Here is a 17,915-nt window from a genome sequence, read left to right on the forward strand (position 1 = left end):
GACATATTCTGTATTTAAAAAAAAAAAAAAAAAAGTCAAAGAAAAATGCAAATCTGTAGCTTCTCCATTTTTTTCAGCAGAGAGCTCTATTTTTCCAGTGTATGTATATTCCTCCTGCTGATATGTAATGCTGATATTTTGGTGCATTTGATCCAAAGGTCACTGAATTCTCTGCAGAGAGTCCCACTATCTTTAGTGGACTTTGCACCATGCACAGCAAGAGCTGCTGTTTTTGTCTAGAAATCTGAGTACAATGCCTTGTCCTGGGGCTTCTGAACAGTAACAGCAGCAGTGGTGGAGGGGCTGTAAAACAGGGTGGACTGAATACGTGGGTACCCTTCTTTCAGTGAGAGGTTTCTCATGGCAAATTGAAAGACAAGAGTTTGTATTCTAAAAGAAATGGAGGGGGGGGGGAATAAATAAACCACAACAGTTTTTTTCCCCACTTTGACTTTTTTTCCTCCTGTAACTTTATACATTTGAATTACTAAAGAGTGTCATTATTTTGGTCCCACTGCGAATGTGTGTTTGAAGTAGCAACATAATGGCAACATAAGTAGTCCTTTTTGTCCCCATAATTTCTATTTTCAGATCATTGGAAAGGGTGTAGATAAATGCCCTAAAAACAGCATTTAAAAAAAAACACAACTGTTTGGCCTCACCACTTTGTCTGCTAGTTTCATATTTTTATGAAGGAAAACCCAGCTGAATGCATGCTGAACTGCAGGCATATTTTCAAGCTTTTGGTACGCTGTTTTCATATTTTTAGATGAGCCCTTCTGCTCAAATTATAGTATTCACTCTCCATTTAGAGGCATATTCGTGTGTAATTCAGGATTTGTGTGGTGTGGCAGGGACAGAGGGTTCATGTTTTGGGGATGCTGCTGGTGGGGTGTGTGTCTGCAAGGATCTGCTTTGCCAGGCTTTGTACTCTTCTCCTCTAGGTGGTAACATACCCTGGAGCAAATGGATGCTTGACAGGGCTGTGATGCTGTAAATACAGCCAGGATAGATGTGCATGAACAGATGCCCTTGAAAAATTATTTTATGAAAAATGCCATTTTGTGGGCACAAATGTATTTGCTCTAGCCAGGTCATGCTCATCTAAGAGCTTAGGTGAACGAATATAGGAACTTTTTGAATATGGGACTTTTTAAGATAATTGCCAGTCCTTGTTCAGAGACAAAAACCAGCAGAGCATTTAAATGGCCTTTACAAACCAGTTGTGAAACCTGCAGCAATGAAAATCAACACTCTTGTAATTTTTGTTCTGTGTGTTGAAGTTTTTCAGCAACGTGCCTTGCAATCCCCTCTTCTGCTCTGCTGTTTCAGGCAATCCCGGTGCCTTTTAAGACTGCATGGTTCAGAAAGGAGCAGAAAAGAAGGTTTTAAACAAGTCCTATACCATAATACTGATTCAAAGTAATTTTAATCTTTGGTCTCTGATCAAACTAGGTATGGTCTTGGCTGAAGACACACTGATCAAAAAGGCAAGATCCTCTAGCCATTGCCATCTACAGAACCCAGCATTGCCTGCTGTGATGGGAAATAATGCCACTTGAACTGTCTGAGGATGTTAATTTTCACTCAGCTTTTATATTTGGTCTAATACTTTTAGGCAGAACATTAATGGACACTTGAATTCTTTCTGTAACAGACAAATGAAAACATTTAAGGACCTGCAAGGGAGTGAGAGAGATCTGTTTTGGGGATGCTAACCAAGTTATTAGCCTGCAAGCTGATAGTGCTCTCAGCCTGAATATGCCAGGATGCCAAGTCACGCGGCCTCCTAAAGGTCAGGTATTCTCTGCTCAGGTTTTGAATGTATTATTTGACTGTGAGATTATTTTTAAATGCAGATTACTTAAGCTGTGTGTATGTAGTTGGTATAAAAGTCATTCTTAATCCCTTAACTCATGACTGTTTTCCTGCCAGTATATTTTGCAGTAATAGAGAAGAATGTGGTTGACTCTGATTTGATTAAATAAACATTTAAGTTAAAAGTGCAGAAATTTCCTTGTGTAATTAAGAGTTAGTTAAATGCATAGTCTGCAAACTGCAGTCTTGGTGATATCCTATAACAAAAATATGCCCCAGTGGCACAAAGTTTTGATGTTATAACCTGGTGCCTTCTGATACATTTAAGAAAATGGTAAATAACATCACAAAGTAGTTGAAGCTTGATTCTGAAAAGGAATGGAGTTTTGTTCGTTGTTTGTTTGGGGTTTTTTTCTGAATGACTCCCATGTTAGATAATAGGAAGGTTAAAAATGTGTTTAATATTAATTCCAGGTCTGATTAATGCTCTCACTGGAGAGGCTGAATTTAGGGTAAAATAAAAGATCCTTCCATTAAGGGCTGTCTTTCTGAGACCAGTTTCCTACTGCAACTAAGTGCTATAAGACTGAAAAACAGACACTAGCCTAGATATTTGGAGATTAAACATGTAGAGAGCAACCTCTAGACTGATATATCAGCTCTGTGAGCAGGCTTTAAAAAACCCAACCAAACAAAATATAGCACAAGGAAACAAGCACATTTGTCAAACCGTATAGAAATGGAAACATGCAGACCCACACAGGAAGGCAACAATCATAACAGAGTAAGGACATTTACCCTTTAAAGTCCTCTTCAGGGGACTTTAGGAGGAAAGTGTATCAACTTGCTGTGGTTCCACTGTGCGACTCTATTGGTTAAGAGCTGACCCAGCAGAGCTCAGATAAATGATGATGGAGCTTTCTAGTCTGTGGTACCCTTGTGAGCACCAGCAGAAGGACTACCCGTGGTGGGGAAGCTGAGGGGAGTTGGAGAAAAATGTGGTTAAAAAGTAAAATGAGAACCTGCCAGAAATATTGTGTCTATTTCCTTTAGACATGTCTAATGCATGTCTAGATTTAAATCACACAGTGATACAAAGGTGGTGGGGGTTTTTTTGGTTTACTTGTTTATTTTTTTGTGGGGTTTTTTAATGCTGTCTTTATATGCTTCTCCGTACAGTTTGGTAACATTTTTCTTTTAAAACCTAATAAGCCCTGCCAGATTTCTGCTAGTATGCACAGTTCACATAAAGATAAATACAGATGTTAAACATAGTATTTCAGTCTCTGTTTCCCTAAGGTAGCATCCTATGACAGACAGAGGAATTCCATAGGATCCTCAAAAGCTTTATTCTAAAGGAGGAAAAATAATGTGAAACTTCCAGTCTAATTTATATTTTCAGGGTGACTGGGAACTGGCAACTGTGTCTGATACAGAATTAACATGATTCAACATAAAGCTTTTATGTAGCACCTCCCAAATGGGTAGTTAGACCAGTGGTGACCAGTCTATGAGGGTAGATTCAGTCTAGATAGAAGGAAAACATTTTTTACAGTGAGGGTTGGGAAACACCGGCACAGGTTGTCCAAAGAGGTAGTAAGTGCCCTATTGCTGGGAAGATTCCAAGTCAGGCAGGACAAGGTTCTGAGCAACCTGATCTAGTTACAGATGTCCCTGTTCTCTGCAGGGGGTTGGACTAGATGACCTTTAAAGGTACCTTCCAACCCAAACTAGTCTATGATTCTATGATTTCCAAAAATTGACCACAAGCACCAAAATAAATTCTCCCTTCATAAACCTCGACCTTGAAAAGTCCCAGCTCTGCTCTTTCTTCTTGTTTTAAGGAGGAAAGGGCAGTGCCTGTAGGACAGGGGAAAAGCAGGGCTTTCTCCCTAATAAGTGCACGAAGTGATAGAAATCTCTCCAGCCCTTCTGCACTGAGGTCTTCTAAGCTTGCCTAATGGAAACAAAGTTTGTGCAAGGAAGGCAAATGCATTTCTTAATTGGTGAATTTACCTCCCTGCTTGTTTACACCTTCTTCTACATAACAACTAGACCCAGCCAGAGTAGGATACCAGCATTACCAAGAAAGTGTCAGCAGACTAAGCAGGTGAGGTGATTTATTTTGCATACTGTTACACCTATTTGCTTAAAGCCAGTGAAGCATCATGAGAAAAATGCCTCTGTTAAACATCCAACGCCTCTTGTTTTAAGGTTTGAAAGAACTCTTGACCTTAGCTGTGCTTTCAGAGATGCTGGGGTTCAACTGAAAACAGTCTTGATGTGTTTTCTGTGTCAAAATAGTGTCCATAGGGGCACAGAAGAGTTGGGGGAGATTAATTTTTTATTAATTCTTAAAAATCAGTTTAGATATGGTGATATCTGACTTTTCATTTCTGCACCAGGAGTTAGATCATACCACTTTTTGTTCTTTTGCCACAACTCCATTCCCATTTAAAGAAGGCAACAGTGATGGTAGTGCTTTTAGATGGGTTTATCCAACCCTGTAGTTGGTGGCCTTCAGCTTTGACTAGCTTACATGGTTAGCATTTCCCTTGCCAAGCTGAATCCTTCCCCAGACTCATTTGTCCATCTCCAAGATCAAGACTAGGAGGGAAAAATGTTCTGGGGGTTTCTCCTTAAGTACCTTTTCATTTAGGAAATGCCATAATGCTTCTGGGGAAAACTCTTGGTGCCCTTATGAGAAAAAATTGCTTTAAAAATTTAGGAGCCTCTGAAAATATTTATTTGTGCATCCTTGAAAGAGATTCAGCAGCTCAATTGCTAGAGGATTTTGCCTGAATTGAGCACATTCCAGAGTGGAAATGCAGCCTCTGGAAGCTCTGAGTGCTGCTGTAGACACCCAGCTCTGGGTTCAGGCTGAGGAACAGGCTACCCAAGGGTAGGACACAGGTCATCACCAGAAGACACAAGACAGTCTCATGTACAAGACAGTGAAATGCAACCTCCTGGCTTATTTCAGGCCACAAAGCCCTGGCATGAGGCTTGGTGAAACTGGAAGTCATTTGCCCATGAGATGTTCCCCATTTTCTAGGTGCCCAAGGCAAGTGCATGTAAATCTGCAAAGAGCCATATGCTTATAACTGCAGGTGGTCAGAGCTATGTTGAAAAGACATGGAGCACTATTAAAAACACTGCAGGTTTCTGAAGAACGGGTTAGAGATTGTAAACTGGCTACACTGGAAGGAATTTGGGTTCTGCATCTCTGCCTATTTGCCAAGTGCTAGAATGCAGTCGATGCAGCTTCATGGGGATGATTGACTTTGCAACCTTAGCAGTGGTGCTCGTGTTAGGATGTGGGACTTGGGAGGACAAACCAGGCTACTTGTAAACAATGACTGTTAACGCATTTCAGTCACTCCTCATTTATGAAACTAGTTGACTGTGGGGAGAAATCACTGGGGATTCCCTAATAAATGCACAGTTTTAAAACTAGTGACTTGAACTGTGAACAGACAGGAAGCCAGAATACTGTATACCTTGTATACATTTCAACATACGCTGCTCTTCAGCAAAGGAGAGCCATAAAGGGTTTTCCATTCTGTTAACCTCTTGTGATGGCCGATGACTATGACAGATTTGAAAAGGCATGTTACAGGGTAATTTGAGTCTCAGCTACTTGAAGACACTGTAAAAGGGTGTTGGAGGAACTGGGTAAGCAAGCTTAGCAAGTGGCAATCAGTCAGATAAGCCCACATAAAAAGTTACAGGTGTAATCTTGCAAAGAGTCATGAGTAAGTGAGAAACAAATTTGTGTTTTGTGAGCATAACCGGGTCTTTTCTTCTGTATTGTGTGGGTACCAGCAGAACTGTGGCTTTAATAACTTTTCCTTTCTGGCCACAGCAAATTGCCAGATGAGTGACTCAGCATTGGGGTGTTTGAATGTGTTTTGCCCTCACAGGAAAGACATTTGCGGTGTTTTCTCTGAAACAACTGAGGGCTTGGGCCAGTCGGCATCAATAATGAATGAGCAGTGTCCTAGCAGCATCTGGAACACAGCAGTTATGACTGAGCACTCTTTCAATAATGAAAAGAAATAGGAGATTGCTAATCACAAGCACAGGGTGATTACCTGTGTTAGACATCCACCATTTGTTCGTTGTCAACCTCTGTCTTTATGCATTCTGGTATAATATTTGATAATGGAAGCGTGGAGAAGTAACCCCTGAAATCCAGAGTTCATGCAGTGGGAGCACCCAGGACAGGATGCTGTTCTCTGTGTGGGATTTGGGGAATACATAAGGCTAAAACAGCTCAAAAAAGGAAACACATACAAATCAAAGTGATTTTTTAAAAAATAAAAGCGAGAGGATGGTGGAAGGCTCACAGGAACCACTGCAGGTTAATATGAGCAGTTTGCAAACAGCATAGCTGTATAGAAAGCATATAAAGTTTGCATACAAGTATTAAGTTGTCTTTTTTCTTTTTCATTCTTAAAATATTATTTAAAATATTATTTGGGTGGGGTTTTTTTTGTCTGTAACACTTTTTGAAAAGAAGCTGTGCTTCCAAAAGACACTTAAGACCAGCTGGTTAAAGCACGTGCATCTCTGTAGCCTTAAATAGTCATTGTTCATGTAAGATATAAAGTACTAGATGAACTATTTTCAGTAGCTTCATATCATAAAAGCAATGGCATTACATTTGATGTGCAATATCAGAGACCTAGTCATATGCTCCTGGAATTGTTCCAGTATCTACAATCCTTTATCTATTTAATGTGTGATATTACAGGCTTGGTGATACATTAAAATATTAAAAAACCTGCAAGCGGGTTAACTTTTTTTTTTTTCCCCGTGTGGATGTAATAATAATTTGCTTAAGAGATTCTTGGTTCATGTAATACCAAAATAACATAGAAGAATTAGAAGGCACTTTCAGTTACAAATATTTGTGATTTATTTAATCTGGGATTATGGAAATTAATTGCACTTTATCTTTGAGTTTTTGAAAGCCATGATTATAGGTTTGTTGCAAAAATAGCTCTGAATTGAATAAAAAATAACGAATTTACTATTGTCAGAAATGTGGTCACATGAAATCAGTGGCTTGCCATCCATTCCAATGTTTCTGGAATTATCTAGGCTACACTGTCATTATCTTATGCACAAGTGTATCTTGCAGAATATTAATGAATCTAAAAATAACTTCTGAAGTGTCCACTGGGATCACAATTGATGCAATGTGATAGGAGATTCAGTGTGGCCTCTTGTAGTTTTATCACCCTGCATTGGTTTGTGGCAGTCCAGGCAGTGTTGTGTTTGGTTTTTTTTTTCCTTTTTATCACTTATCAGGTGTTCCTAATCTGAGAGCCTGAACAGCAAAAATGAATTGCTCTCATAAACATCTGACACAAAGTGTTTCCACTTAGAGTGAATCACCCTGCTCAATGTGGTATTGTCCTGATTCTTGAAGAAGTACAAATAAGCTCAAATCCAATCGTTTTCTTGTTTTCCTATTTCTGAGAACATTGCCATGGTAATTAATGCATTATCTTAAATTACTGGGGGTTTTTTTGCATGAATTGCGCAGGTCATTTCTGTCTCACTCTCCTGCTAGGCCTGCTAGGATGACATGAGCAAGAAGCAAACCTGGAGCACTAAGAAAGTTCTCTGTGCTGGGAGGATCTTCCACCCTGCTGGTCTGTGATAAGACCAAATGTAGCTTGCTTTTTATTTTGACATGTAGCAGAACAAAACCCAGTACTTCTTAACCAGGCATCCCTTCAAGGCCTCCCAGTGATACTGTGGTAGGTCATACTTGAATTATGTTCACCAGGTATGAAGGAGAGGTCTTCCAGATAAAGGTTTGGAAGGAAGTAATAGTAGTAATGCTGAGCTGAGTTTATCAGGGTTTATTTCTCAGGGTTTATTTATTTTCTGCCATCAGGCAGTAGAATAGCAGATTCCCACAGTAGTGAGTCAGTAAGGGTAGTCTATGATGAAAGGTGGCTTCTGCAACGGAGCTTGGCAGCTTCTGTGACAGAGCTTGGCATCATTGCAAAAAGGGCTTTTAGATGTGCCTTTTCTAAGGAAATTGCATTCTTGCACTGTTTTAAAAGTGTCTAATTTCTAGTTTGAATTTCAGGTTATGTTGGGATATGGGAGAGTGGTTTTGCTTTTTGTTGGTTGGTTGGTTGGTTGGTTTTGTGTTTTGTTTTTTTTTAGTTAAGATTTGCATTTGTTTATTGTGCAAGCCCCTAAGCAGGGCCACGTAGATCCTGAAGGTAATATCTTATTGTTTCTGTCTGTGTTAGAGAAATAATGCTAACATGGAGCATGCCATTAATACCTGCTGCCATGACTGGAGCTATTTGCCAGCTTCCATTTAACACTGGAGCCAGTGGGCCCTGCAGGCATCTCATGGGAGCTGCCTTAGAGCTGCCTCTGCTTCCCCCAACACCATTTTAAGATAGCTCCTGAAACGCAGACAGAGACTACCTGTAAGAAGGAGACATTGTTATTGCATGTTTGGGCAAAGCTGGGTGCTTTCTGCCTTCCCACAAATCAAGCACACCAAAGGAGGTTTTTCATTACATAGTTATACACAAAACCATGGAGTTAGGAAGTTTCCAAGTCCGTTCTCCTTATAGTGATTGGTTAGTGATTTAAATATAGTTACATCACTTTTTCTGCTGTCACACATGCTCAGGGGAAGGGTCTTCACCTGGGCAGGGATCTTTTTGACCTGGAGGTGTGATTTTTAGTATTATGACATTACAATGAGCTAAGTTCACCTAAAGGACCCAATATCACAATTTCTACAGCTTCAACTGTCTGGGACTGGTTTAGCTGTCAATCTCCTTTATCTTGTTTCTTCTTTATCACCTCCTGCGTTCCTTAGGTCCAATTATCCATATAGACCTGAAGTCTTCTCTGCCAAGTTGGTGATTTACAGGAGACACCCTTTAAGCCTCTTGATTAATTGCTTCTTCAAGACCTAGTTACTGCAGGATGTCCTTGCTCAGTGCTGGCTGTGCTACTGTGTGCCTCTCTGACTGCAATTTGAACTTGTATATATATACAGAGTGCGTCTTACACAAAATAACCACATCATTCTAAATATCTCATTATTTTCCAATACCTCTGCTTCCAGCAGCACTAAAGTGTTGAGGAATGGCCAAAGCCACTTTGTACTTTAAACCTATTGATTTAAAAACTTAGCCAAGTGACACTGATGGCACAGTGCCATCACAGTGCCAAAAGGTCTAAATGACTTTGACTGGTTTGCATTTCTTTTAACTTGCAAAATTAAGGTATACAGTTATCATGGCAGGTCCATGCTACCCCTCTGCCAGTTTTCTACATTTCCTCACTGGCTGCTTCCAGACACTTTCTTTTAAACTACAGGTATAACCTTATCGTGATTAAGAAATTAAAAAGAAGGGCTAACTGAGAATGTGCAGGTCTTAGTTGTGAGAATGGGAAGCTGGACCATGCTGGCACAGGCCAAACCTGCTCTGCTGCTGAGCCAGTGAGGAGGAAAGCAAAGCGCACCCTCAGGGAGCATTGGTACCTCTGTAAGGACGGGAAGGTATGAAATGAAAGGTAGTTGCCCATTATCGATTTTCCTATTGAAGAACTATTACACTTGGGACTTGTAGTCCCTACAAGTGTTTTACTGAAGTAGTATTTAAATGGAATTAGCAGATTTAGAGGAAATGGGAGAGCTGACATTTTCAGATAAACCAGAAGACTTTTTGTAATCCTAACTCCAGCTGCTGAAGCAGGTTACACCTAAACCCATGCATATGTTTCCTTTTGTCCCCAGAGAAGCAGCTTCTTAATACTGGTTTGCAAAAATTAATAAAGAAATACATATTTCTTTCATAGACTATAGATTTACTCAGAAATCAATATTTTGTCTTTTCTGTTTAATTAATGCCTGGGAAGCAAAGTGACATTTGTTTCTGCTTGTGAGTTTTGCTGGAGAAGATGAGGGTGCTTGAATTCCCGTGCATGTTTGCTGTTGTGCTCACTCCAGTGTGCTGCAAGCTGACCACAAGCTCAGGCTTGTGTGATGTTTTACTGACTGGCCCCCTGTACTGTATTTATTTACCTTCTGCCAGCTTCCCTGTTTGCAACCTAATTTGCATTCATTGTGAATTGTGAGGTATTAATCTGATGCTAATACATCCCTGATTTAACCCTAACCCTGCTGCTTTGTCATATGCAAAACCCACAATTTCTTCAGTGTGCTTAGAATAAAAGTCAAAGGTGGTTTTTAGGTACGTGTTTACAGAAATAATTCTGTTTGAAAGAAAATTATTGGTTAGCTTGTAATGTATGTGGCTTTATATATCCTTGCGTTTGTTCTGAATATAAGGCACATATTATTCAGAAGTGTAACTGTGCCTGAAATCCTCCAAAGGCAGTTGTTCTGTTGTCATTCTGTATATTTCAGTATTTTTTCCTGCTACAAAGAACAAGCCTGTTCCAGCAAGGTGCCAGGCACCTACCTTTGCAGCAGGAGGGTGCCTGCAGCTAGATTCATTTGCTGGGAAGTTGACAGCACCCATGGAGGTGTGGTGAAACCCTGCTGGGCTGGCAGGGACCACCTTATCTCTTCCCAGGCTCCTGCCGAGCTGCCACACACATCCTGCCGCAGATCAGCACATGAGCCAGATGCAATCTGCAGATAACTCCTGGCCCCTTCTGCAGAGGAGACCAGGGCAGCTGTTCAGGTGCACAGCTGTATATGATTGTCTCCCAGCACATTACAGTAGAGTATGATATCATTTTGGAGGTATTCCCTGCTGGTTTTACTATCCAAACTCACATAAAATGTGGAGAGGTTTGACAGTCATGACTCCAGAGTCTTTGTTTACCAGCAACCCACTTAATTACTTAGGTGATATATATAGTTGGTGTTTTTCCTGGTTAATAGAGGAGGTGGGACATTTGCTTGGCTGCACAATACTCCGTGATCTGGAAGGAAAAGTAACATGGAGTAGTAAAAAACTTGGTATTTATTGCTTTGTCATGAGGAGCTCAGAAGTTGCTAAAAAGCAGCAAAATCAATTTCTATAGAAAGTGTTATGCCAGAAATGTATTTGATTCACTCTTGCATACATCTGGCTAAGAAGTGCATAAATAAGTTCTGCTTTATTTTAATCACATCACTGAATAGTTGGGCTTCAGCCCTTCCCTCCCCCCCCAAGAAGCAACACTTCTGAACTCTACTACTGTTGTTAATAATTTTATTGACATTCTGGCTTCTGCAATTCTTTTAATTAAGACAAATACTCTCCATAATTAAAGCACTTTACTCACTGCAGTATCAAAAACCGTTGATGAAGATAACGGGATTTCCTTCCTAGCAAGCTGTAATGCAAACTGCGGATGTAGAACTGTTTTATCAGTTAATCCTTTCCAAAACCACTTAATGTCTTTGTTGACCAAAAAAAAATAAATAGGAAAGGCTGCAAATTAATGTGGGTTCTTAATCACAGTGAAAGTTACCAGGATGTTTGAAGACAAGTTGTGTTTCTTGTAACATTACATATTTGGGTTTTACTTATGCAGAGGGCAGCTAAATCTAATGTCCTAATCTTAATGCAAAATCTAAGCCAGGAGGAAAAAAAAAGCTTCTAGAGCAATGAAATTACACTGAATCTTGGCCTCTCTGGGGCAAATGACTGTGTTGCCTGTATCTAAGACCCAAGAAACCACTCCCCTTGTTAGGGGGAACAACTGCCTGAGTACAGAAGTCTGTGTGTATACCTGTTTGTCTGTCTGCCTGTGTTTACACACAGGCCTCAAAAGTTAGTGTTTTTCACTAGGTGAAGAGTTCATTTTCCTGATACTTCCTCCCAAAGTACATCCACAGTGAGGGGAAGGAGGGAAGACTGGATAATTCCTTTGCAGAGAGCCATTAATACTCTTAGGAGCACTGTGTCAAGTTGAGAAGGCTTTTATGCATGGGACTAGCACATTGGCTGGTGGTTGCCCATCACGGGTTGTCACTGAGGTTTCTTCTCCAGCCCTGGTCACTCAGCACAGTCTCCATGGGTGAGGATTTGTTTTCTAAAAATACTTTCTTTTAAGTGTAGTTACTGAGATACAGAAAGTTGTGCTTCTCTAAGTGTCATATAAATATTTTTGCAGCTCTCTCTTATTCTTGAAAAATAAAAAAACCCTAGAAGACCTAAGCCATGGCTGGGGGGAGTTTGTGTTTCTTAAATGTTTATTTTGCAGCTCCTTTTTATAGCCCAGGCTCAGGAGGGAAATGGGAGGAGAAGGGGTGGGAAAGCATGTGGGGAGAAAACCAAGACGGTTGCAGGACAGAGATGTCCATTCCCACACCTTTCTGAGAGCATTGAGCTTGACTTCCCAACCTGAAGGTGGGGATGCATGTGCTGTTCCCATTGCACACGTGGGAGCTCAACACACGCCTTTTTCGTAAATCTGTGTCCATCTCCATGAAGGGCTCAGCCCAGAGCTGAGCCCAGATTTTGGTCTGGTTGACAAGTGTGTCTTCAGGGCAATGAATGACTCGTTCCATGGCAGTTTCACTTAACTACAAGGGATCCAAGTGGGCTGAATTTTTTTTTTTAACAATAGGAGGTGTCACAAGGGATGCCTTGTTTCTTGCTGAGGAGCAGAGAAACCAAACTTGTCCTGCTCCCAGAGAACACCTTAGGGGAGTGATAGGAAGTTTTAATTTCACAGCTCTGTCTTCTCTTTTCTTCCTTTTTTTCTTTTTCTTCAGAACTTTGTGGAGGATATAAACAAATGAAGCATTAAATAAAAGTAAAGCCCAATTCTGAGCAGCCTGATTTACAGCCTTCAATCACGTTTTAGATTGGTCCATGCGAGAGTGTGATAACTGCTCAGATACCATCCAGTCCACTTTGGAGAGTTTTAGCTGCTATACAGATAAAAGTATGGTTTATGAGCACTTCTATGAAGTGGCTTGAAGAGACTCACTCTAATCCAAGAGAGTCCTTTTGCTCCATTTGCATTCCTTTTAACTGACAAAACCTGATTAGGAAAAAAAAAAAATACAAAACCACACCTCCTTTGCCTTAGGCTTGTGCAAAAACATCTCCACCGAGCTGGGAACTTGGGTCTTCTCCTGTCCTCTCACACTGTGTGATTAAGCCATTAAATCAGCTTATTGCAGATTTTACTGGCTGCATGGGCAAACCCAGAGCTGAGGAAGTCTTGATGGGCTCATGTGACTTGGGGTGCACTGTCATGGCTGGAAAGCCACGGAATTCAACAGGAATTTGGCCTGTGAATTTGTCCTGTCGAGGACTACAACCCAGGGCTGCAGAGCACGGTGCTGCCAGTCATTCCCTGAAAGGTCAAGTTAGAAATTAGCTGGTGGCTGTGGTGGACGTGTTGAGGAAGGAGAGGTCAGGTTACAGACAGAAGAGCTGTTTTCAAGTGTTGTCTGTGAAACAGGACTTGTAATATGTTACAAATGCTGGGATTATTTTAGATTGGCAAGAGCAGCTTTGGCTTCTACAATAGCTCTTCTGTAAAAGTGAACTCAGAACTTTTTTTTCTGGTCAGGCCTGGGAAAACAAGGATGCTAAAACCTGGGGCATTTAGCCAGAGGAAGTGAAGAGGCATTGGCTTTGCAGTCCTGATTTGCAGCAGTTGCTCCATTTGGGCTCATGCTGCCCATTTCTGCTCATTTCAGTGGAGAATGGTTTACTCCAGCAATGGTCTGTGATCTGGTTTCAGCACAATGCTTCACAAAGCCTCAGGGGTTAACTGGTGGATTGCTTGAGATTTTACTTTTCCAGTGCTTCCTAATCAAGGAATGTATAGAGAGATGTCTCAGGGCTTTGTTCAGGCTTTGTTATGCAATCTCCTGCAAACATCTTCTTCAGGCAGATCTGACCTAGGTTTTTTCAGTGCACTCCTAATCAGACAAGCAACTACAAGAAAGCCTACTGCCCAGTAGAGTTTAGCTGTCAAATTCCTCACCAAACATTTTCTTTCTGCATAGTGACCAGCTGTAATTATGCTTTGATGTAATTAAGCTTGAAGAGCTATTTTATACAAAGTATATTCCATAAGATGTGTTTGTTGATAATCATTCCCAAGGACAAGAAAAACAGTTTGAGAAAGTCCTTGCTTCCAAGTCCTACACTTCCTATTTGTGTTATTGATCTTGAATGTTTAATGCTTATTTTGTGATGTTTTGGAATGTACTAAGTAATATTATTGAGATGAACAATGAATTTTAAAAAAACCCTCACAACCTACAGTAATAGTTTCCAATAGGATGCTGTTTATAAGTAAGTATAGCTGTTTGCTCAGATGAAGGCCTGTAATAATCCCTATATTCGAATTGGTTATATTTATTTGCATGACTATTACTGAACTTTACTGAAACTTCATTCAGTTGAAGTTCTCCATTTCTTATCAGAAGCACCCGTTTACTAAACACATATCTTGATATCTGCACATTGGTTTCTTGGCTAATTTGGTCACTAGCAGGTAAGATAATAAACATTTCAGGAAGACAGACTCATCTAGTGTAGCTGTGGTAAGTGACTGACCAGGACAGTAAGTACCAGCATTAAGGGAAAGACAGTGATACTTGAAGGCCGAAGAAAGTTTAACGTGCACACCACTCTCATTTGACCAGGTTCTGTTTCTTAGAAAGTGGCAGGTTTTAAGGTTTAAGTCACTGTGTTTCTGCCATGAGCTGTGGTCCCCGTGTGACTCATGTTCAGCACGACCTTTCCATGCACTTCTCATGCTCAGTTTCCTAATGACTTGACTTCTGGCACCTTGTTCCTTCCCCATTAGTGTTTTGCTGGCAGTGCCTTTTGTGGTGACTGCACACAAAATTATCCCCTTGCTGCCTCTGTCAGCATTTTGGTTCGTATCTCTTGCTGGCTTGGTTCTTAGGAGAAACAAAACAGCACAGGAATCTGTGGGAGAAGGAGAAGGTGAAACTATTCCTGATGCTTGGGGGAAAATGCTTGTCATGGTTCTAAAAATGTACTTAGCAAAACTTGATGAGTTTAATTTGTCCAATGATGTTATCCTTGTGTGTTAAATATTAATTCCATAAACGTAAAGGATGAAGTTCTGGTGGTTTGAGTAGATACTAATTACATGGAAAAAACCTATTTTGAAATAGTGGTAGAAATTTTAGTCTAGTAGAAAATGGGTGAGATCTGGAGATTCCTTCTGCTTTTTTAAGCACCACAGGGTCCATGTTACCTATAAAAATTCAGGGGATATACACTGATTCTGATTGCTAAAACTATTCCACCATACTAGCTGCACTTTCATCTCCAAATATTTTGGGTTTGTTCCTCTATCACTGGTGTTGCTTCACTTGGAATGACCTTTAGTATGCAGTCTTGCTCCTGACATTATCAAAGGTTTCTTCTGGCAGACTCACCATAGGAAATACTTTGTAACTATAGACATACCAGTAGGTAAGGCTAATGGACTGGAGATCTCAGGGGGCATTTTCACATGGGTGTTTATTTATGGGTTCCATATTGTTCTGGTTTGACCCAGGATGAAGCCACTTTTCCTTTTACTGATTTGTTTTCCTTCCTTTTCTTTTATCATTAGTGTTTAATTAAAGCAATGTAGTTTAGCTTTCAATCCCATAAAGTCTCTCTCTTTTTCTCTCTCTCCTTCCCTACCTGGGAGGGGGAGGGGATTGAGAGCATTGTTGTTGAACCTGAGTCAAATGGTGACACATATTATTTGAACTTTATATACATTTGTACACAGACACACACACCTATATATTTCTTTTTTTAAAAAAAAATAAATATATATAGATATTCTTTATTTTCTGGTCTTCTGACAAGATCCTTTTACTAACCATCTTCATCTTGTTGGAGAATAACTACTTTTTAAGATGTGACAACTTTTCAGAGCAAATCAGTGCTGCTTCTCAACTTGCTTCTAAGTTTATATTGACACTAGAGCCTGTGTTTAAGAGAATATAAAATGCTTCAGAATTTCCAGACTAGAATGTCCTGTGCAAGACTGTGTTTTGGATCCTTGTTTTCCTACATGACAAGCTTCATGCAGTGGCTCCAACAGCTTTGCAGTTCTCAGCATTCCCAGCAACAGCTTTGGGGATCACAGGATGTGAAAGGCTAGTCGAAGTCTCAGATATAATTAAATTCCTACAAGTTTTGCAAAAGCAGCTAAGAAGAGACCCAAACCTATGCCTACATTGAAGGGAAAGGCAGGCAGAGCTTATCCTTCTTTAGCAGCTGCTGACTGCCGTGCTGGCACATCCTGTTCTTGCTCAGTGTATGTATGGCAAATCCTCTGGGTCCAGTGAGGTTTTTTTAAGTGGTACCATGAAAAAAGGAAACATGGAACACAAATCATCCGGAAACCAGAGCTCACTATCCTGCATCCATTGTGTGCCTGAAAAGCCATTGTGTTTCTCAACTGTTGTTCTTGCAATTTTGTTTTGTAGGAATCGGAGTTTCTCTGTCTGGAGTTTGATGAGGCCAAGGTGAGCCAGATGCTGAAGAAACTCTCAGAAATAGAGGAGAGCATGACTTCGTTGACCCAGACCACTTAACCAAATAAAGACATTGCAACTCAGAAAATGAATGACCCGCAGTACTTCTTTGCAATTCCTGTTTCTGCCCATAAAATGGGTGATGATTGTTAGATCCCAATTATAACTGCACAACGCGTTCACAGCCAAGTATGGGCGAAGTCACACTGTGAAGCTTTCTCCATCCCCTCCTCCAGGCCTGTTCTCCAGGGCGGTGCCAGTATTGTTTCCATAAAGCTTTGAATAATCAGGCCTCTGAGTGTAGTGTAGATTTTATCTTTTTCCCCTTGATCAATTTTTGAGTCTCCCAGATGCTGTAAATACTGGGCTGGATGAACAGCGAAGGTAAATTCACCAGTTGTGGCAGAGGAGAAATGAGCAGAAGAAGCAGGCAGACTAGAGGGGACTCATGTTTATCCTTCCAAACCATGGGATATGTAGGACAAATTCTCCTGTGTGAAGTCTGCCTGCTTAGGGTTTAAAGCCTGGGAGAGTACAGCAAGTGCAGCAAGTTCAGGGAGCAGAGACACAACCATACATTTTGGTAATTGTGAGCCTCAGTGCTGCTGAGGATTAAGTGGTTCTCAAGGGTGTGAGGTGGCCAACCTTGCTGGCCCATTCAGTCACACCTACCTGATGCCATGGGGAAGCAGGGAACAAACAGGGGAACATCTCTTGGGCTGTGGGAGGTTACACTGGTTTCCTAAATGGAAAAGCTTTTCTGCATGTGCTAAGCACCTGATTCAGCAGCCTGCTGGTGAGCCTTCAAAGCCACTTCTGACCTGCTTCCCCAAAGGCCTTCCACCTTCCAGCTCTCAGGCTGCAGTGGTGCAGCCCTGGCACTGAGCTGCACAGTGTATTCAAGAGGACAGTGTTTTGTCAGGGCACAGTTGGGTGCTCTTAGTCATGTTTGTCATGCTGTTCATCTTGAACTCAAAAAAAGCCCCAGGTTAAGCCCAGGATTTCTAGTGTGTGCCCTTGACAACCTGGCAGGTTAAAGCCCTATCAATAAAACAGTTGTGTGAAGAAAGCTGCCAAGAGCAGATAAGGTACATATAGGTCTGCATGATCTGCACTCTGCAGTTTGCTGCAGCTCTGGGTTGTGGTGGGCACCCACACCTCTCTGTCATGATGCCAGACTGCAGAGCAACCACTGCCCTTCTGCCTGAAGGGCACTGAGTGGAAATGTTTTCAGTTTCAGATGTTTCCTTTCAGGGGTGCAACCTTGTTGGCCTTTCCACAGCAGGATGTATAAGCACGTCTACTGGCTTGTCAGTGCAGCAGGACCTGGAGGGGCTGTTCTGAGCAGGCTAATGCTTCTAAGGAGCATGATGATAGTACCTACTGGAAAATTGCCCAATAGTCCATTAAATGGTGACGGACCATTTGGAGGTGACACAGACTTGCTGTTTTGCTTTGTTGTTTAATGAGAAGGTGCACACACATATTGGGTTGGAGGCTGCATTGATTCTTTCAGTTTTATTTTAGTTTCATAAGCAACCTCCTCCTGAGCTAAAATTATCTTGAGGACTTGTACCAAGATAGAGATGACAACATAAAATGT

At 41.0% G+C, this 17,915-nt stretch overlaps 1 protein-coding gene across 1 annotated transcript in view; it reads left to right on the top strand.

Annotated features, from left to right (window-relative positions):
* Positions 1-16,394, top strand: part of COMMD1 (copper metabolism (Murr1) domain containing 1) — a 56,536-nt gene extending 40,142 nt beyond the window's left edge. Inside the window, exon 2 of the mRNA XM_009993432.1 lies at positions 16,265-16,394. Coding sequence (XP_009991734.1) covers positions 16,265-16,372 — 108 coding nt within the window. The 3' untranslated portion in view covers positions 16,373-16,394. The remainder of the gene's footprint in view (positions 1-16,264) is intronic.
* Positions 16,395-17,915: the final 1,521 nt, after the last annotated feature.

The sequence above is a fragment of the Chaetura pelagica genome, unplaced genomic scaffold (genome assembly GCF_000747805.2).
Source record: "Chaetura pelagica isolate M959 unplaced genomic scaffold, ChaPel_1.0 scaffold472, whole genome shotgun sequence".
Classification (NCBI taxonomy): domain Eukaryota; kingdom Metazoa; phylum Chordata; class Aves; order Apodiformes; family Apodidae; genus Chaetura; species Chaetura pelagica.